Genomic DNA, 21,798 nt, shown 5'->3' on the forward strand with positions numbered 1-21,798 from the left:
AAGGATGTTATCAATACAAGAGATATTCAACTTCTTTGCGAAAGAGATTTGTTTTGGAGCAGCGTCAAATAAGATGAATGATCTGGACCAAATGGCTGTCATTACGGTTACTGGAGTAGTAGCAGACCTCCAGACAAAACCATGTGGTGTTTGATTACAAGTACATAATGTAACAAGTGGCAGGACAGAGCTGGGGGGGGGGGGGCTAGTCACCATATATATAAATGTGTTAGTATATATAAGTATAAACAAACCAGTAGTCTGTTAAGCTTAACCATCATGCGAAGGTAAACATTATTTTTTTGCCTGCAAATTTGACCATGTTTCTACCTGTTTCTGTAGGTGTGGCCCTACAATGTGAAGCGCAGGTGATCAGGGACATCGCTAAGATGGGGAGCATCACTCCCGCCATGCTGCTGTCTGCTCAGGCCGCTGTGGGGAAGTCACTGGGCGATCGCTGGTAAACAGTTGTTCTCATTGCTCAATCTTATTCCTGCTGTAAGTTACTTTATTTTCCTGAGATTTTTAACTTTGTGGTTTTCACAGAGACCTTATTTTCGCTAGGTCATTTCCCTCCCTACACCTTCCGTTGCAAAATACATGTAGTATGCTATATCAACACCAACGCAACATCGCTGTTAACATTTTCCAACTTTGTCTGTTCATGCTCAGGTATGAGAGGTACCGGGATTGTTTCCCAGACGACAGCACCACAGACTTACAGGTCGATGAGTTCGAGGAAGCTGATTCACCTGTAGAGAAATCCAAACCAAAAGTCATCAGTCTGAAAGCAAAAACGGTCAGTGCCAGGGACTGAAAAGTAGCAGTTCAGTACCAGATACATTATTTCAGTACAAGGGGCAAGGGTAGCAGACAAGTACCAAGGACATGGATAGCCTTTCAGGACCAGGGACAGCATCTAGTACCAGGAACAGGGATAGCGTGTGGGTACCAGGGACAGGGATAGCATTTCAGGAGCAGGGACAGGGATAGCATTTCAGGAGCAGGGACAGCATCTAGTACCAGGGACAGGGATAGCATGTCGGTACCAGGGCCAGGGATAGCATTTCAGGAGCAGGGATAGCATTTTAATACTAGAAACAGCATTTTGGTACAAGCAGCAGCATTTCAGGGACAGGGATAGCAATCTAATGACAGCATTTTAGTACCAGGGGCAAGATGGCATTTCAGTACCAGGGACAGGGATATCATTTCAGTACTAGGGATAGGGACAGGGATATCATTTCAGTACTAGTGCTAGGGACAGGGGTAGCATATCTGTACCAGGGACAACATTTCAGTGCCAAAGACAGGGATAGCATTTCAGCACCAGGGACAGTGACAGCATTGAGAACAAGCGATACTGCTTCAGTACCAGGAACAGTATATCAGTACCAGGGACAGTATTCAGTACCAGGGACAGGGAAAGCATTTCAATACATGTACATTACAGAGCACAAATCAGACATTTATTGCCTTATGAAGCCTAACACTCTTTCTCTTGTTTAGAGAGCCATCTGTTTTGCTATCGTCCGATCCATCATCGCCCTGAGACAAGCCTTACACAGGAGGCTACAGAGTCAGGAGTTTGAAGACTATCTGAGAGCTGAGAGCTTCAGGCCCAACTCTGCAAGTAAGAAGATTTTTTTCAAGTCAAATCTAGATCTAAATTAAACTGTAAAAAACAGGCATGTATGTTATAATTCCTTCTCATGTTATAGCACACGAGCCATAGTGAAGCTGTATTACAATACTAGCTAACTAAAATGCTTCGTTCTCGGTCTGAGGTTAGGCCGCTTTACCTTATGAATTCAGTTATGGGAAAAGGCAAAATGTGTGTCCCCAGTGAATTTTGTCTAGAAATGCATTTTTCTTGTTGAAACTCATATAACGTCAACTCATAATTCCACTGGGTATGCTAAAACTGCCACATTCTTAGAAAATCATGAGTTTGAAGAGAGCTACTCATACAGCGTCAGTAATCCCTGATGTATGCACACTTCAGGTATCCATGTGTTCAAAACTTTCTTGAGAAGGCCTTGATAGCACTTTTCTTTATGTGGAGGTCTTGGGGTACCCAGCAAAATGATGAGAGCGGACGTTACAATATACATGTACATGTAGCTTATACGCCAAAAATAGTTAGCTCAGTCACTGATGAAAGATAGAGGATGCTGTCTGAAACTGTTTCAAAATTTTATCCAGTTGCTTGAGTAACTATTTTTTGCTTATCTTATTACCTGGATATCTAACCTTCATCAACACACGTAGCTTATAGTCTGTGTTGTGCCAAAAAAACTAAAATTGTCTTTGCTTCACTTCATAAGACATTGCAACTCCTAACCAACCGAAGATCAGGGATTTCGAGGCCATTGACTTCTTAGAGGTTGAAGATGTGAAGGAGAAGAAGCCTCGGCTGACGAGAAGGTTCACCGGAGGTCGGGTCATCTTTGTGGAGAAGCTGCCGAAGGATGTGGCTTTCTTCAAGGAAGTAGAATGGTAGGCAACTTCTAGTACACCTTATAGATGTAATATCAGGTACTCCTACAGAGGTTAAGGTACAGGACCGGACCTGTATCTGTACCTGAACAATTTGACAGAGTCACCTGAGGTCTTCAATGATGACAGAAACATAAATATTAGTTAACAAACTGATTATTTAAATAGCTATTCTGTATCTGTATAGCCTGTAGTGCGGCAGCAGCTGGTCATCTAATATGCTTCAAATATCTTATGCAGAGAACCCAATACTTTCCAAAGCATCTCAAAAGGGAAAGTGTTGATTTCAACGTCCATACAATTTTTTCATCTTTTTGCTAAATTTTTATCGTTGTGGTAGGAAGAACACTTTAAGTAACAAAAAGTTATACACTTCAGTGTAAGTCTATCCAGGTATAGTTTTTGCAATGTGATTTCCTGTTGTTTTTCCAGCTACATCGCCCTTGCAGATGAGGTGGCTAAGAACGCCCAGTCTGGTGAGTACTCCATGGACGAGGATGAATTGCTGAAGAGGAAAGCCTCCGCAATTATAAAGTGTTTCCTGGAGTCTTCTGTTCCCCCAAGGGTTCAGGTAGGTCCATGGGGACTTGTTGTTATTGTTCACCTTGTAGTGCCTAGTGGCACATGGGTCTGCAAGTTTCTTAGTTGAGACAAGTTTCATTGCTGTTTCTGTAGCAGGGTATATTTTTTGGTCAAGGCACCTCCTTAAAATGGGACCCCTATTTTATGTCCCTTCCAAAAGACAGGTGCAGCCCCAACCAAGATATCCTGACTCACAATTGAGCCGCGGTCTCCCAGTTACAAACTAATAGGAACCAGGAGCTAAACAAAGGCTGCTAGCAGTTGAGCTACAGGGCCATCCCTAGGCCCCTGTATAGATGATGTACTGTAAATCTTTAAATATTTGCAGTAGTTTTATTTTAGCCCCACTGTTGTATCGAGTGGCTGAGTGCCTATACTAGCACACATGAGATCAAGAGGTCAATGGTTTGATTCCTAGATGTATGTATGTGTGTGCCTGTGTGTGTGTGCGTGTGTGTGACTGTGACTGGGAATGTATGTGTGTGTATGTGTGTATGTGTTGGTGGAGTGTGTGTGCCTTTTTCATTATGGTGTGTGCATGACTGTGTTTTGTATATGGCCTATCATTACAGTGACCGTATAATGTATATCACCACAGATAAACATCCCACCAGAAATGGCCTCTCATATCGTAGCGGATGCGAATCGTGGCTTCTGCGACCGTGGACTGTTCTACGACGCAGTCATGACCATCTTTCCCACCCTGGTGCACTTCTGGAAAAAGTGTGTACACTAAAGATTTACTATAGTACAGCCCTAAAATGATTTATACCCATACAAAAATACTATTTTAGTATAGGTTTCAAATGATGAATACCCATTTCTTTGGAAAAAATGTTCATAACTCTTGCAGAAAGTCATGATTTAGAATACAGCACTCTACACAACATCTACTATCAACGGGTCAACAGTTCAAGTTTGTGTATGGAAATACAGTAAATGCAGAGATGTTTGTGGTGTTTTATGTTATTTACAGTTTTCGCAGTGGACTCTTTACGACGGCTCAGGTAATCAATCAAAATTGATTGATTGGTTGGTTGATTTTTTTTATTTGCAGGTTTTGTCGTGAGAAGAATGACCTTTCCCTCCATGAAGACTGGAGGCTGGCGCTGAAGAAAAAGACTTTCAACTTCCCTGACTACCTGAACATGAACACAAAGTCGCCGTTCGTCAGGATTCCTGGGATTTCATGTACGTTTTTGACTTTCTGTTTTCAAATTTTTGCAAGACTGAAGTTGGAACAGTCGAAAATCTGGGTAAACCCAATGTTTGTGTTGGAAAGTACAGTTCAACCTTGCTTCAGAAGGATTTCTACCAACGCAGATGAAATCATGTTATAGTAGCGTGCGTAGTCCAGTGGTTAGCAACTCTGCCTCTGCCAAGAGTTTGGGAGTTTGAATCCTTGCTGTTGTCGCTCACCCGACATGCATGCTACTGAAAAGGGTCACAGTCCTTAGGACGGGACAATCCACTGTTCATTGTACCTGTTGAAAAGACTGTCTAATTTTCTCCTTCCATAGTTTCGGACCCGCCGCGGCTCCTGTTCTCCATGGCGCAGGGTCCACGGTTCATCGCTCCTCCCAAACTGCCAGAGAACGATGACGCGCCCGATGACCTGATGGTGTACCTATCTGCACGTGGAGATGTTGTCAGGGGGTTGTCCCCGAGTAATTTGCATTAATGACACATGCAGGAAAACGTGTGTGAAAATAAAACAGAACTTGTGATACAAGAGATCTTATCGTTTGTCATGTGATGGACTGTTCTGTGTGTTGGAATAGATCTACAATCTTCGTCTACACTGTAGCTTTGAAACACCAAAGCAGCTAGTTTGGCGTACTTTGAGCTTTTGCTGAGATATCATTATTATGTTTACCTTCACATTCATATTGTTTTTGGTTCGTTTCTCCTTCAATGGTTTGAATCCCTGTCCCTTCCCTTCTCCAATAAAAGAAACAGGCAGCAAAAGACCCAGGCAAAGGAGTTGTAGATGAATTCAGTGCAAACGATGAAGGTAATAGACAAAAGTTAACATTTGGTTGATTTAATTTCGCCATTTCTTGTCATTGAGAAGACAGGAAAACCACAATAACACGTTTATCTTTATTAACAATTTCACTGATACTGTCTACATTTCAAACTTCTGTACGCAACTAAAGCCAGTCAGTTGTGAAGTAATACCTTTGAAGGAATTAATCAAGTTCTATCAACAAAGATGTTTTTCCATTGTAGATGCCATCAGCAAGCATCAACTATTACGTCAGTACAGCAGAGGGATTCGGGTTTGAATCACAGCGGGTCCGTTTCCCTTTGGTGGCGCCACCTGGCGGTTCCAGTTGGGACGGTAACCTCCCTTAAAGCCAACAAGGGCGTAGCTCGCTGAAATCGGACCAACAACAGTTGTAACACTATGTCATTAACTTCTTCACGCTTATCACATCTTAAACTTTGTTGTATCTATATTGATGAACCGTGGGTTTAGTAGTACAGTTATATGGTCATCATCATCTGATCATGTCGCCCCAACTCCAGTGATCGGGCTGTTAGATGGTGATTGTACAAAATAAACGCTTCCGTAAACGTGCAAGGCGTAGCTAAGACCATATTCAACACTAGCTTCATGATTTGTGATCTATTGTCCTTTGAACTCATCATGATATGCACGCATGGACTTAAGTGGGATTTATCTGCTTATTAGCTTGGCTTCGCGAACGAAAATTTAAGGGCGTTGTACGTATAGTAGACATCATCGTGTTCAAAGCAAATATGAAGAAAAAAATATCATCACTGACGCATAGGTTTTTCTGTTTAACTTCCCACCTTTGCCTGGTATCTGAATCCCAGGTTCCTCCGCTCCGACCTCCATCAGGGCGAGAAGACTGTCCTGGGCGTAGCGTTGGTGACTTCCGAACACACTCACAAGTACCATGCAGCTGTGAAATACAAAATATAAATCCCAGCGTTATATGTTAGATACCGTATCTTAACCTCAAAGTAAAGACTGGGAGGAGGCGGAATCGGAGGGGGTCGTAATGACGGTACAGTAAGGGGGTATGCAAAAAATTTACCAAATGATGACCAGAAAGGTTTGCGGGTAAGACAAGTAAAGTAATCCGTAGAAGATATTAGTCTGCCCATAGTAGTACATAGTCCGTCACCTCAATGAAAGGTATTACTGAATCGAACACTAGCGCTGAAATAGTGCACTTGTTTGATAGATACAAGCGCGGTTGAAGGTGGGTCTCACTTTTTCGGGACGTCGTTACGAAGGAAGTTGGCGAATGCTGCGTCCTCTGCATGGTCCCGGTTGGTCATGAAGATGCTGTGGGCAGTCACGCTTCCGTTATGTGCGTCCACGATAACAACGTTAAACCCCCAATTTCCGTTAGAAGTGTAGGACACTCCGTTCACCTGAAACAACACTACTGTTTAGGGAGACGGATATTTCAACAGGTAGAATTGGACTTACCAGCATTTTTCATTTCTAAACAAATTATATTTTGTGATTACAGTGTTTACATGATGTCCTTGGAGTCTCCAAGATCATAGTTACTATAGAGGCTTTTAATGATTAAAAAAAATTATAATTTGAATCCCCCGGCGGCCATGTTGGTGGGTAATTGGATTACAGCAGCAACATGTTGGGGTGTTTTACAGATTCGCGCTGTAATCCAATATGGCGCAAATGACGTCATATGCAACGCCTGTATCAAAGATTTACCTCGAAGAGAACAGAAAATTATTGTAGCCTACCAAACGTCAGTGAATAACACGCAATATGTTACTGTACTCTACAATCAAAATAAACTTGGTGCCATGCATTGACCAGCGCAGTTTACATCCAAACAACTATTCCTACCGTGATGGCAGCAGAAGGGCCAGGATGGTCAAAGTCGGTATAACCACGTGACACAACTGACACATCAAGGAATGCGCCATTTTCCTCAAGGAGAATCGGTTCCTAAAACAACAACAGTATATGTATACATATAACGAGAAAACAAGCCGCGCAAAGTTCACTAGTTTTCGATTGCCCGCCCCAAACTCCCCAGTTGCACAAAATATTGCTGCCAACTATAGCGAAGTGTGCATAATTCGAGATATACTCTACACAACAAAGTCGCATTCATACGCTGTGAATATTGCTGTGCAGTGAAATAAGCTAGCTTATGATGTGACTTACAGTGACTTTCAAAAATGCTTTGATCGGTCAGATTCTACAATACGCACTTTTAGCCAGTGACATTTTTAGTTTCCGAAACACAATGATCATCATTCTATTGATTCGGGATACTGAAAAGCTATTTGGTGATTAATGGCATTGAACCATTGTCCAGAAACAAACTTATAAAACAGGAGGGAAGACATAACCATGTAGGAGAAAGCAACAATTTATAGTACGACTCTTCAGTAGATACCTTAGCCCCACTGCCCTGGGGCTGGCTGAGCATCATGGGAAGGCCAAGGGACGGTGACAGACCATATTTGGGATAGGCTGACGACATGCAGTCACTGACGTCATCAGAGATCATGGTTGCTTTGATGAAGATGCTTTCACAGCCCATGTTGGAACAGTAGCTGTATTCCTTCTCACCGGTGTGGTCGTAATGGGCAAGCACCTTCACGAAAAGAAGACTGCATGCAAAAGGAAAGAAATGGTGTTGAGTAAAGTAAACTTAACGATGACGGCGGTGTTGTTTACTGAACTTTCAAATAGCACACTTGCACACACACGCACACACCCCCCCCCCCCCACACACACACACATGCATGCGGGCACGCACACACACAAAAACACACATACACATGCACACACACACAAATACACACATACATACATAGCCACCCACACATACATACATACACATGCACACGCGCACGCACGCACAAACACACACACACACACACACACACGACCAAACAATACTTCCCTAGGGGGTACACTACGTACTTACCCTGTACTGTCGTCCCAGTAGAAGTTAAACCCGTCCCCGTTATCCACCTCCGTCAGGTCCGCTGCCGCTGAAATCCGCTGCCAGTTGCTCTGGACACCGGTGACGCGGTTTTTGATGATGTACGTCACATAGAAGGTCGTGCCCGGGGGATAACAGAAACCCAGACGGACCCAGTTGTCTCTGATGACAAAGCGTAGAATACATGTATACATGAAAACGTGTAAGGACGGACATTTAATCAGCCTTAGGTTTCATCTTCCACAAGGCAGCAATTGTCCTGGTGATTCAAGAGAAATAGTCTAGGAGGTTGGTGCAAAATATAGCTAGAATTGTTCAAATTGTGGTAAAAGCATGAAACTTGGTATGGTGAACCCTGAGTATGTACTTAATATTTTCAAGGGTGGAGCCAATAAAATAATGTACTATATATCTTTATACTTTTTTTCATTTCAATTCTGTATGCCCTTTATGGCAACGCTCAGCTGTAATAGACAGAACTAAAGAAAATGGCTACTTGTGAAGTAAATGGTCCGCATGAAGAGACCTATTTGGAGTGCTTTCCACGCTCAGTGACAGTGCACTGCTTTAAAGTGAAGCCCTGGAAAAGTTTAACATCTGTCTACAAAGAAAAACGTACTTATTGAAGTGAGCAGGGTATATCCTGATTTCCTCCGGCGCCCGCCCGTCCCAGTGCACGGTGTAGGACTTGTCCACCGTCACGACTGGGTTGTGCTGCTGCTTGGCCGACGGCGATTGGTTGAGCCCCTCAAGAGTGACAGGGAGATCAGGGTACTCGTCACGTGTCAGGATCATACTATTGGTACCGGGCTCCTCCACCTGCATGAACAGCTGGGTGTGGAGGCAAAGAGGACGTGAGAAGAATGGGACGGGGGGCGGCACCGACTTCCTGGCATCTAAAGCCCGCTCCGATATTCACATGATAGAAATGTGTGCTCTGATACGTGATGAGGACAAAAGGGCTGTTCAAATATATTTAAATGTGAAGAGCTTGATGTATGAAAGTAAAAGACGTCGCGAGAAAAACGGGATGACGGACGATTCCGACTTCCTGGCACATCCGCACACCCACTCCGAACATCACGTTTCCGAAATGTCACATGATAGAGTGTGTCCGAACACATGGCGAAGACCCACATACCAGGTGTATGTGGGTCAAAAATTCGTACAGTAATGTGGGTCAAATATTCGTTAAGTGTTTTTGTACTGTACTGTTGGATAGAAAACAGCATTCTTCAACTATCAATATGTTTTCTATTAAGCACAGGACTGTCCAGTTTTCATTCTGATATTCTTATGTAAGGGGAAAGTAAACCAGGCATGCCCGACAGAAAATGAAGGAAGCTAAGATTTACACCAAGAGGTTCCAGTAGCTATACAAGAAGACAAACCATTGCATAGTTGTCGTTGCATATCATAGCGTTCCAGTCCGGCCGCTCCACACATCCGGGGTTTTTAGCCAGATGGTTGCCGATGTAGAAAACATGGCCGCCGACGTAGCCGGTAACGGAGCCGTCTACGTCATGGAAGGAGCCCATCTTGTCTCCCTCTCGGTCCATCGGACCGAAGAATCTGTCGCCTGGAGCTCCAAAATTCACTCTAAGATCGACCTGGTATGTGGGAAACACAAATTACATGACAAATGTTCTTGTTATACCTGAAAACAACAACTAGCATTTTAATGAGGGAAAAAAGCAAGCAGCGCCCCCCAACCATGCACGAATAGAGACGGAGGACGTCATACGCTATCTTTCAGCTGATCCACTGCAGACTAAGTGCCGAAAGTGACGTCATGGAAAGTGTGGATTGATTTATTCATGGTGCATCAATCGATGCTGTACAGTCGGTAAATGAGGAAAGCTCAATCTCTTTCGCTTTGGAAATCACAATTATGATCTATCATCATAACCTTGTATACAGTTGTGACGGTACGCAGGGCTCTTGAAAGTGGTTATTACCTTAGCTCATTGATGATTAAATTGTGACCGGGTGGAACAACGCAAATCCATGAAATATTCTTGTCCCTTAACTGGATGCAGAACTTTCCCAAATTTGTTCATGACGGTTTCATATCACTAGAAAATGTTCACTTTTACAATCATCAGTTGTTGTGGGGTCGAATGGCCGGACCTATTCTAGCGGACACGAGACCTGGAGGTCTAGGGTTCGATTCCAGGCATTCCTGGCTAGACGTTGTGTCCTTAGGAGAGGCACTTTCCGCACTCCACCCAGATGTAAATGGGTACCTGACTTCGGTTGGGAAGGAGATTAAGAGAGGGCTTCCAATACCGTGCCGTACCGTGATTTGGGATAACAACCCCCTAGGCCCTGTCCCCTACAAGTTTTTTGGTTTTGACAAATAAAGAAAGACCTATATGTTTCGCACCTCTTCAAACTTGGCATTGATGACTGCGTTGTTCACCGCCATTTGGAACTGGTTCTCCAGCTGGAACCCAATAGCACTGACCCCAGGTCGGGCCGAGGTCACGTGGTAGTTCCTAAACGTGCAGTTCTCGATTGCCATTGGTCCGTCGTAGATCTCGAACCCACGGTACGGGTATCGTCTGCAACATGGATTATATTTATGAACATAATGAAGAATATCTTATGCAACACCAATATAGCTACTAGTAGAATGGTAATATTTGCAAGCAAATACACAATGTTTACTTCACATGGTCTAACAAACTATAGCTAGTGCTTATTTTTACTCAAACACATTCATGATTATGGTGACCAACCCCTCCGGCTCTGTCCTGCCACTTGCTACATAATGTAATTGAACACCACAAGGCTACTTTACCAGTAACCACCACACCAACACCTTCTATAAACAAAAACTTGAGGGAGAAACACTTTTTTGTTAATGATGCATTTATTTTAAAATTTTCTCGAAACTTGAAGTTACCCTTAAGCTTCGCGCATTGAGTAGAATGGATTCATTCCTCTGCTAACCGACATCTTTCGCACCGTAGTCATCCCCAACGAAACAAGTCTATGAGACTGCCGACTAAAAGTTCTAAACGGGAACTATGCGGCTCCAAATGTCTCACTCAGGTATGACTGCATGCGGTTCGAAAGATGTTGGTTATCTGAAGAATGAATCTAATATCTATTCAATACGCGAAGGGTAACTTCGAGAAAAATGCATCATTCGAAAAAAGTATTTCTCGGTCCAGTTTTTGTTTACAGACCCTCTACTGGTAGCGTGCGTAGTCCAGTGGTTAGCGATCTTGCCTCTGGAACTAGCAGCCCCGAGTTCGATCCCGGCTGTGTCGCTCACCCGACATGCACGCTACCGGAAAGGGTCGCAGTCTTTAGGACGGGACGTTAAACCGTGGTCCACTGCTCATTGTGCTTGCCGAAAAAAGCTAGGGGAATTTCCCCGGTACAGTGAACCTGTAAATACTGTACATAGCGTCTGTCTTCTCTGTCACGACCAGTGGAAGATTAGCTCATCTGTTCATTGAGTTCATTTGAGCTAAACTGGTTTGAGATCACTTTCCTTTCCCTTTTACTTACCCTCCGCGTGAAAGGGTCCTAAATCTCCCGTCAGCCCCCGGTGCCCAGCTGACGTACTGTCCCCGGTCCCGACAGTTCCCCAGGTTATCGCTCTCTCCGACAAAAACACAATTACTGACGACCTGCCTGGCTCCCTCGTCCCCAGAACCCATCGGATATCCTTCGCTATCATTGAAGAAATCGATGATAGCATGAAATGTTTGTGTGGTACGTTGATGAAAACAAAGAAAACCACTGCAAAAGTATTATAGTATTCTCTCCATCATTTGCATGTTTGGAATAATACTTTGCGACAAACTTGCAGTTTGCAAAAAAACAACACACTTTTATGTGCCCCAGAGGTTTTAACTCTTTTCTTCGCCGAATGTCTATTTGTCAAATTGTTATAGTTTAAGGGGAGGAGCGAGGGCATCTTTGTATGTAAAGGATACCTTGCAAAAGTCAAATCCGTGGTGTCAGCAACCCTAGCAACAAACAGAAAGAACATTTAGAAAAATGGAATACGAAATTGTACTGAAACGCTTCAGAGCTGCGTGCGCTGTCAAAAACATCACAACCATGGCTATATTACCATTGATACAGTATCTTATGTGATATCAAGTCAAGATACATATAACTTGTACATGTCAAACCTCATAGATTGAATCAACCGAGAAATCTAGAATAGTATATAGCCAGGAGTGCTGTGTGTGCTATGAAATGAATGTACTACACAACTTACGCGCAGTTTTTGAGGACGATGTCGCCTCCCCTTAGCCAGCCTGCCGCGAAGCCATTCTTGTACGTAATGAAACCGTCAAACACCGCGGGGACGCGAGGCATCCTGGGATCGGAGTCCACGTGGGGGTGGTATCTGCAAGGACGTCATGTGACAGTGCATGTGACGGGACCTTTTAGAACCCGAACCATGTTCGATCTGATGTAATTCGAACCGAACGCGTGTTCCATTTCAATATATGCATACGTTTGCATATTCTACATGTCGATGCTTTGCACAGATTGCTATCTTCGACTCCTAGTCTCATTTTTCTTCAAATTTTAGACAGACGAACAGTTGGTAATATAGAGTAGCATAAAGTCTTCTTTCTCCTATAGATAGCGCACTATAAAGCTTGGAAACAATGACATATCAGCAGCGATTACACTACTAAATAGCATTTCAAACACTGATTTACGAATTAGTCCTCATAGATTAAGTGCACCTTACGATTGCTTTTAACCATATAGGTTATCTAATGATAATAATAATTTTTTATAAAGATGACAAAGGGGTTCTATCATGCGAACATTCTGAGCACCGTAAAAAAAACGTTCAAACAGTTATGACCAGAGACTAACTTGATGTCTGTGATCTTGGACAGAAACTCTGCAGGGTTTCTTGCTGAGGCTGGAGTCGTCTTCACGCCATTGTCCACCATCAGTCCTTGCTGTAAAGTGTAAGCTATGAATCATGAATGGTATATCAGCGAATGTTATTTGTCTTCAGTGCTGCTAACGTTATGTAATAGTAATTTTGTGTGGGGGTAAGGGGTTAGGGGTAAATCTTTGATTGCTTTGTTTCATCTGCTATCAACCATGTGGACCTTCGACTTTGTTTGCAACTTATAATAATGTTTTTATTGGTCAGAAATTACCCACAATGGCAGCCTTTCTAGCGCTGAATTGATGCAGGGTATTACAGGTTTAACACAATACACAACATATATAATATCTTATCCACACTTGCATTTTGTGGAATGTCGCAAGGGTCTGGGCGGCTGCCATTCGGCGCCACCAGGTGACCTCAATACGACTTTCCCCAACCGAAGTCAGGTACCCATTTACCCCTGTTCACACACTGAAATATTCCTTTAGTTTATTTATGTAGGTACGCCAGCCATGTTTACATTGTGTTATGGTGTTGAGGCACTTCCAGTTGTTATTCAATTTTAACTGGATTTGTATGTTACCTTTTTATTAGTTCACATCGGGTAATATCCTTCTAATCTTTTTCCTATGCTCGTAAAATAAAGATAAAACAAAATACATAGATAAGTACGTTAGAGTTGGAGTGTGCCCTGTTGTTGTAGAACTTCCCCAGCGGTGCGTGTTCGGCATGACCCGGCGGCAGCATCCCCTGTGAGAGTCCTGTAGGCTCGTGGTGGAACATGTACCAAATCCCGAATCGCTGTAGGTGAGAGGAGGAACCAACAAAAATAGAGATTTCATACATTAAGAATGGACATCACACGGTGCCAAAGAAAGGACAAAAGCAGTGTACCAAAACCTTAACCATATTCCAGTCATCCACATCTTGTCCATGACCAACGCAACCGAAAGATGGTTCATAAAATATACAGGACGAGGAACAATTGCCTGCACTGTTTTTGGTTGTGTTTGTGTGTTCGCTCACACAAGTCAAGATCCTTTTGATGAATTTGTATGAATTTTGATATGTGGGTAGTTATCTTCCTTCATGGTTATCTATTCATTAATATTCACCACATACGATGGTTTTTGGACTTCAAACTTTTGTGACTTGACTCAAAGTCCTAAACGAACGCCCCGCGAGACCACACGAGACTTACCGCGGACCCGGCTGCGGCATTATTGATGAGGTTGTTGTTGGGATGGGCGATCCAGAACGTGGAGACGGACCTAAATACAATAATGATAACGGTAACAAGTGGAACAAGCCGGTGCGTCTTTTCCCAAGAGAAAATAAGAGCTTGAATGTGTTCTAAGTTTAAAATTGTCTGCATACAAAATTAGAGCATGAAAAAGTAAGGTATGCGGCGTCAACCATTTATTAGGCGAATCAATAACGTAATCTTCGATGTGTTGATGTTTTTCAGACGTTCGCAGTTTGTGCGCTGATCTTGTGACCAAGGAAACAGTTACAGACACTAAGTGAAACAACAAGAAAAACAGAAAACGAAGAAGGTGGATGGATCTTCTCACGGTCGTCCCCCAACGGTCAACCAGTAAACTAAGGGATAGATGAGACGAGAGAACCCGTTACTATGTAGATCACTCACAAGCATTCACTATTCTGAGGAATGTAGTCTCCGTAAACTCCGGTGCGAATCCCTCGGCACATCGCTGAGTCCCTGTCGGTGGGCAGCAGGGCCCCATGGCGGGTGACCAGCCCGAGGTTGTGGTCCAGGGTGTTCCGCTGCTCAGCCCCGTCCTCCAGGAAGTAACAGTGCCCGAGGGTGTCGTACCCTACCGTGTCTTTCACCTGGTGCACAAAATAGCTTTATTTTCTAAGATAGCATGTGATGAGTTTCTTACATTGCAATGATTTGAATTGACGATATTATTTCCTATTCTTTCCTTGGCATCCTTTTTCTTTATTAACTCCCTTGAAATGAAGGTACGGTGCCAAGGTGTTCTAAATACTGGGCAGGATTTCGACAACGCCATTTGGTAGAAAGTTAAATTGATGTAGAATGTGTACTGGAGGACTGGCCATGTATGACTGTTAACTGCCCATGGTACCGCTCAACATTCGGCAGTCTAGATCATGCGGTGCCGCGAGTAGTCCACACGAAGTCGTAACTACCCTTCTAAACATGCATATATATCTCATACGGTTAGTCCTCTTGTACACATTCTTGCCTAATTTTCACAAAACGCTCAACGAATGTCACAGATGAAAAACGAACATTTTTACGCTTTGTATGTTTTGCTGTCTTTTCAGTTATACTTTTTGCATTTTCCATGACAATTATAAAGTCAATGATTACACAAATCCAATTTAGGTCGCAGCGAGAGCGCAGCGCGATCAACGTCTATTGAAATGAGGGCCTCAAAGAAATGAAATCTCTGACCATACCAGCAGCCCGTGCGTGCCATGTATGGTAACGCAGCGGGAGAAGCAGTGGTGGATGGACAGTCCGTCCAGGTAGGCCGGTCTGTCGTACCCCCCGAGCTCGTCCACGTCTCCGGCCATGTGGAAGTGGACAGGGTAGCTGCCCAGCACATGCTGACCCATCCGCGTCAGCTCCACCCCTGATAGATGCACGTTGGCGAAACCTCCCATAACCTACAATAAAATATAAGGATACAACTAGAAAGCTGACACCAAATAACAGGTACTCATATGACATTGACAAGCAACTGGATATGATTTTGGAAACGGTCAGACGTTTCAAGTAGCATCCACTACTTTTCGTCAGTGACTCTGCTACCTGAAACGTCCGACCGTTGCCAAAATCATATCCGGTTGCCTGAGTAACTGTTATTTGGCGTATCGTATTACCTGGATGTCTAACCTTCATCGACGTAGAAAGGTAATATTTGCAGGGAGGTACATGTACATACTAGTGTTTGCCTTCACATGGTCTAGCCTAACAAGCTACTGGTCTGTTTATTCTTAATCGAACACATATATATACATATTTCTGTATCTGTATCTATATAGCCGGTATACCAGCCCTACTTTACCAGTAACCATGGTGACAGCAGTCTGGTCAAGGTCATTGACACATTTTTTTTGTTTGGAGAAGAAGAAAAATCAAATCTAATAACTAAACTTTATGCTCGTGTATCATTAAAGCTTGGCAGTCAGCCCGTACACATTTCCAATGTTGTTACAAGAACATTTCTGACCTTGAGATGACCTCCAAAGGTGTCGTAGTCAAAGTACTGGCAGAAGTGGTTGCCATAGCAACCGTCCTCCGTCTCGGACGTGATGACGACATTCCTTGTCAGCAGCCCGACCTCTCCGCGCATGTCAACTCCACCGGAAATCTCCCCGAAATGGGTGTACTTCGGTTTGCCTATAGATTATAGTTGAGAGATCGGCATTACCTATTTTGGCCACGCCCCGGGAGCGGCGCCTCCTTTTTTAATAGATCTTACGAGTAGTATTGAGAAAAATGGATTAACAACCGTCTTTTTCTTTGAAATTTAAGTTTCATCTATGATGATTGTACCGTTCACATAAATGAAGCGAGGATACACAGATGTAAAATATACATAGGTGATGTTTCGTATTACGTACTGTTACAGTCAAACGGATTCGCTTTGATGGATAACCGGATAGTAAATAAGTGAGTGAGAGTGAGTGAGTGAGTGAGTGAGTGAGTGAGTGAGTGAGTGAGTGAGTGAGTGAGTGAGTGAGAATGTTAAGACGGAAGACGAAGCTAAAGAAGAAAGTTTACCTGCGATTTTGACCTGGTCCGCGGAGCATTCCGGACAGGGCACGAGTTGGAACTCCTCCGCCTGCTCCATGTTGTAATCCGTGCTGGCCAACACGATGGTGTCGCCCGGTTGCCAGGAAGTGACGTCATCTTTCAAACTGATGACCGTTTCTGGTGCCACAGCATCCACAAATATCTCCAAGTGCTTGTCACCTAGTATGAAGAATAAAGAGATACAGAACGAAGTTGGCTGTAAAAACCCGCTGCACAACGAATTTTCCAGACAATAGATCAATGGTAATTTCTACATAACAGAAGTTGAGTAAAGAAGTATCAAAACAGCTTAAGCCTACAGGCTAGATACATACATGTATGTATGACTTGGACGCAGTATAAAGGGTTTTCATATTATATATTATTTGAATCCCCCGTCTACCATGTCGGCGTCTTAAATCTAACATGCCGCAAATGACGTTAAGTACAAAGCATAAACCGATATCAATTTTGTAACTTTGTCAGCAATAACGTCATTAAAACAGTGCGTTGTTCACCTACCATTGGCCCACCAACTGGCAGTGCTAACCCTGAACTCTATTCCATCAGTCGTCGTGAAGACCTTATCAGCTGTTGCTGGAGTGTCCTCCGTTGCTATGGAAAGGCATACAGAACTTATAAAGCATAGATAGAGGTAAAGCAAAAGAGGTCGTTACATAGGTGAGATGTATTTCATTATCATATAGCCAGATGACGTCGACCAATCAGAGGTCCCCATTGCATAACGGTTATGGCGCCGTAACGTCATAGACCGTGTGTATGTTTCACATCATGACCTATAGCTTTTGATGTTTATTTCAAGACAGAGTCTGCATCTATGAAGACGTGTTTTGTAAGTATTTTCCAAGCCTGACGAATCGCGCTCCTAGTGGCCAGCCGGTCCTGTGACCGCCATCCCCCTAGCCTGACGAATCGCGCTCCTAGTGGCCAGCCGGTCCTGTAACCTCCGGCCGAGAGATTGTGTAAACACAGGCTAGTATTTTCCCACCTGAATACATGACTGTGTTTTCCACGGCTGAGGTGGGGTCTCCTTTGATAGCTACAAAAGCCCAATATTGCCTGTGGGGAGAAATCACAGACTTAATGAGAACCGCATCAATTAAAATGAAATATAAAAGATAGAAGCAAGAAAATGTACAAAATGTTCAGAAAGGTATAGATGAAACATGACTGTCAGCGGACTGATACCTACCGATACCCCAGTGTACTGATGACGCTACTCCCAAAGGCTGCGATGGCGTTTTTGGCGGCGGTGGTCAGTTTTTCCGACCCTTCCGCCAAAACACCCATGGACACTATGGATCTGTAAAACGGTATAAAACATACCGGTAGAAAATAATCTGCCAGTCCCTTGGTAGTGTTGTCTGGGACTGTCACATTCTTTCTTCGGTGTGCTGAGTGCAAAGACGAGAAAGCAAACTATGCACCATCTTAAAAATCTTTGGTTTGAACAAGGAGATTAAAGGTAGACTCTTAACACTCCGTGGCAGCAACAACTGACTGCAAAATGAGTACTTTACCCACTAGGCCATGATAATGCACCGATGTTGGTACGTATTATGTATTCAGGTACAAAGTTCTTGACCCACCCGTCCGGTATTTTGCCCAGGAAGTCGACCAGGCGATCGCTCTCTGCCCGGTCTACGTAAGTGTCGAACGACCCGAAGTCCACCTGGGCTGCCGTTGCCGGGTCCACCACCAGGACGTTGATGCCCCGCTCAGCCATTGTTGATGAGCAGGCCTCCCAGCGTTCACTGACGGCAAAAGATCCATGTGGGAGCCCTCCTGTAGAATGGGACGGACCCATCATCATCATCAACATCATCATCATCAACATCGTCATCATCATTATCACCATCATCATCATCATCATCATCATCATCATCATCATCATCATCATCATCATCATCATCATCATCATCATCATCACCACCATCATCACCACCATCATCATCATCATCATCAACATCATCAACATCATCAACATCATCAACATCATCATCAACATCATCAACATCATCATCATCATCATCAATACCGACTCTTCAGCCTTCCTCAAGGTGAATGACCGACCAAGCAGTTAGACACGTGGTTAACATGGGATTTAGGTATAAAAAAAAATCGGGGCTTAAAGTTTGTGTCGTCCTGACAATTTGCCAAATGAAAGCTCGTTCCCTGCCATAGTGCCTTACCTGCTCCGACAGTTTTTGTGAGTTGAGTCCACGACAGTTTCCTCTGTCCGTGAATCTCCAACGTTCCACCGGCTGCGACACCGATGAACTTTCGGCCGAAGTTCGGGGTTTCCTCGCCTTCGTCCGAGCGCCCGAAGACGACGACCGTTGCCTTCGAGCGGTATCGGCAACTTTCGGAACCGATGTGCAGTTCACCGGCGGCTCCGACGAGAATACTCCTCGTGCGAAGGGTAATGTCAGTTCCGCTGTCAGTGAAAACAAGCCTCCCTAAAAGTTGTATAGAAAAATGAGATGAGAACAGACTGGCAGACTTCGTTGGTTCGTTCAGGCCCTTTTAGTGCCTAGCGGCACATACGACAGCACGTCGCAATGCTGTTTCTGTAGCAGGGTATATCTTTACAGGGAGGGGTTGCTAGCAGTCTCTACCAGACTAACTACGCCAGCTATAGGGAGAATATTTGCCAGGGTTTCACTTGCAGGCTCCGATGGCATATTGGACCCTCTCTCCGTAGCCGACTCCCTTAGCATACTATTCCCTCTAAGCGGCCAATTTCTACTATTTTCCCAGCCATCCGCGGGGCCTGGTAGAGGCTATGTTACTCGATGCACCTCCTCTCTGACCAAAGGAAAAGAAAGATAGAAATGGCCTCGATTGACGTCACTCACCTCCCGTGATCTCCAGACTTTCAAATGTTGCTGAACCAATCAGAAGGTAGTTTTGGCCGGCGGAAATGACGACACGAGCTGTTTCGTCATGTCCGGGGTCCCAAGGTGTCAAACTTGCGTCAGCGTCCGGACACCCTTATGCAAACGAGATTAAATTTGTTGATTCAACCTTTACCTTATAAAGTATAAACACCTACCAGTGATAGGAGGGCGCAATGTAATTAATTGTGAATATGCCATTTACTATGGTAATACGTGCGTTGTTTCTATCGCTATATTATACATGTAACTTTCATATTTTGAGTACCTTTCAAATTATTTCATTCCTTTCTCTCTGAGATTTTAAAGTTGGCATTGGCAATCAGTCTATGTATGTATCACATGGCCTCACACAAATTATTATAATTTTAGCCTTGTACAAAATCATTATGATTTTGACAGCAGCCTAAGCCCATGTTGTACATGAAAAGCATATGGAATTCGAAGTTCAACACCAAACCTTGAGAAATATGATGAAAATATATTAGCACACGCACGTGACTAACCATACATTTTGGAAAAAGAAAAAAATGAATAATTTTGTAGTGCAGGTGGATAAAAGAAGAACTAGTATAAAAGTCCTAACTTTTTCACGAATGCTTACCTAAATTCCATCAGCTTCAAATCTTAGCGCTTTGTCCAATAGTTTTTTTAGGACAACAGCCGGCTTTCACTTAAGCAAAATAAACAATAAAATACAATACAACTAAATAGAAATACAACGTATTATTATTTCACAGAATCTGACATACTAAGTGAACTCCAAATATGACACTTACCAACATAGCCAAACGCCACATCCAACATGGACAAAAGAGCCACGATAGTTCCAAACGCCGCCATTTCGGAGCACGGCTGGGTTCGACTGGAAGTCCCGTTTGCTACAAATGTATGTTCTGTAAACTGTATGTTTTACCCCCGTCTTTGATAAGGGATAGATCGTGAAGTGTGGATATGTGTTGATTCAATGCGGTTAAAGTGATTTCTCTAGTCTTTGATAGTGTTCTTATTGCTCACTGATTAACATAATTCTCGTTCATTTGTCGTTCTCTATCCCTGTCATCAATTTCCTTGATAATAACATATTTCTTCGAATGTAATTCCCCTCCTTTTTTAGAAAAAAAAATCTTGGTTTTTCCCTAATCAGATATATCGTTAAGCAAAGGCCTGGACCCACTGTAGCTCTTTACAGGTGGTTCCATTCCCACCAATACACCCGTCTATCCCTAACTCCTATAAGTAAGTTTACAGTAGTTTTATAGATATCCGCTCCTTATGTGTAAATTTGTTATTTGTTAAGAGATATGACGAAAGGAATCAACATCCAACGAGACCAAGCGAGAGCAGAGAGAACTCTCAATGCAGTTCAATGTAGTTCAATGTTGTTAGTTAGTTTGTATTGTTTCTTTGCACATGAAAGAAACCAGTCATCAGGTTACAACAGGGAAAACGAACATGCAGGGGAAACCAGAAACCGTCAAGATTTTTCTAGGGTTTTCCCCAATCCTGCAATTATTTATGCATAGTGATAACAATCATAGTTGATTATAACAATATATATACATACATAAGTAAATAAGATCAAACAAAAGAAAAAGCAAATCGTTATAGATATACAAGAAAATAAGGAAAACCTAACTGATGAAATGATACAATCAAATGCAAATGGCATAACAAATTTAACAGAAATTACAGAAAAAACAAATACATGATTTTAATATGATTAGGTCTTCATCATTAGTAGAAGAGATTGATACCAAAAATTTCATTTTTATTCAAATTGTGTACAGCGAGTACTCAATACTTTGCTGCAAAGGACAACAATATAACAATACCAGTTTTCTTTAATGGTAATGACATAATTGTTATATTTTGCCTGACCCTTACCTCTTCCCCTATTATCTCAATAATTCGCCCCAGGGGTGGTTAGACATTAACATGGTGTTTTATTATTGCCATTCATCTGACGTGCAGCCAGTAGGTACCCATCTGAGTAACGAGCCTGTTTTAGTGCATGTTAACGTGCTCGATCATGATCACTGGATCACGATTTTATGTCCCTTCCGAAAGACACATGCAGCTCCAACCAGAATGTCCTTGGATTGGAAATGTGACCATAGCAATTAGCATAAAGTTCTATGGCAC

General features: G+C 43.1%; 2 protein-coding genes across 2 annotated transcripts; one reads left to right on the forward strand and one right to left on the reverse strand.

The window, feature by feature from the left end:
* Window positions 1–73: 73 nt before the first annotated feature.
* LOC136424697 (regulator of G-protein signaling protein-like) lies at window positions 74–4,815 on the forward strand. The gene is made up of 9 exons (XM_066413322.1): window positions 74–146; window positions 343–460; window positions 673–799; window positions 1,510–1,633; window positions 2,328–2,499; window positions 2,932–3,070; window positions 3,680–3,804; window positions 4,139–4,272; window positions 4,602–4,815. The coding sequence occupies exons 1-9, from the start codon at window positions 74–76 to the stop codon at window positions 4,760–4,762; spliced, it is 1,173 nt and encodes a 390-aa protein (XP_066269419.1). The 3' UTR covers window positions 4,763–4,815.
* Window positions 4,816–5,109: 294 nt separating this feature from the next.
* Window positions 5,110–20,564, reverse strand: LOC136424253 (inactive cell surface hyaluronidase CEMIP2-like). Its single transcript, XM_066412785.1, has 25 exons — window positions 20,433–20,564; window positions 19,615–19,749; window positions 18,949–19,215; window positions 18,346–18,541; window positions 17,949–18,059; window positions 17,745–17,815; window positions 17,258–17,350; window positions 16,724–16,915; window positions 16,170–16,339; window positions 15,394–15,603; window positions 14,594–14,796; window positions 14,144–14,213; window positions 13,615–13,743; window positions 12,915–13,003; window positions 12,298–12,429; window positions 12,008–12,040; window positions 11,577–11,741; window positions 10,441–10,618; window positions 9,446–9,664; window positions 8,674–8,885; window positions 8,037–8,216; window positions 7,500–7,716; window positions 6,941–7,042; window positions 5,902–6,492; window positions 5,110–5,460 (listed from the first exon to the last, which is right to left on the reverse strand). The coding sequence occupies exons 1-24, from the start codon at window positions 20,494–20,496 to the stop codon at window positions 6,325–6,327; spliced, it is 3,606 nt and encodes a 1,201-aa protein (XP_066268882.1). The 5' UTR covers window positions 20,497–20,564; the 3' UTR covers window positions 5,110–5,460; window positions 5,902–6,324.
* Between the last annotated feature and the right edge of the window lie 1,234 nt (window positions 20,565–21,798).

The sequence above is a fragment of the Branchiostoma lanceolatum genome, chromosome 18 (assembly GCF_035083965.1).
Source record: "Branchiostoma lanceolatum isolate klBraLanc5 chromosome 18, klBraLanc5.hap2, whole genome shotgun sequence".
NCBI classification, from domain to species: domain Eukaryota; kingdom Metazoa; phylum Chordata; class Leptocardii; order Amphioxiformes; family Branchiostomatidae; genus Branchiostoma; species Branchiostoma lanceolatum.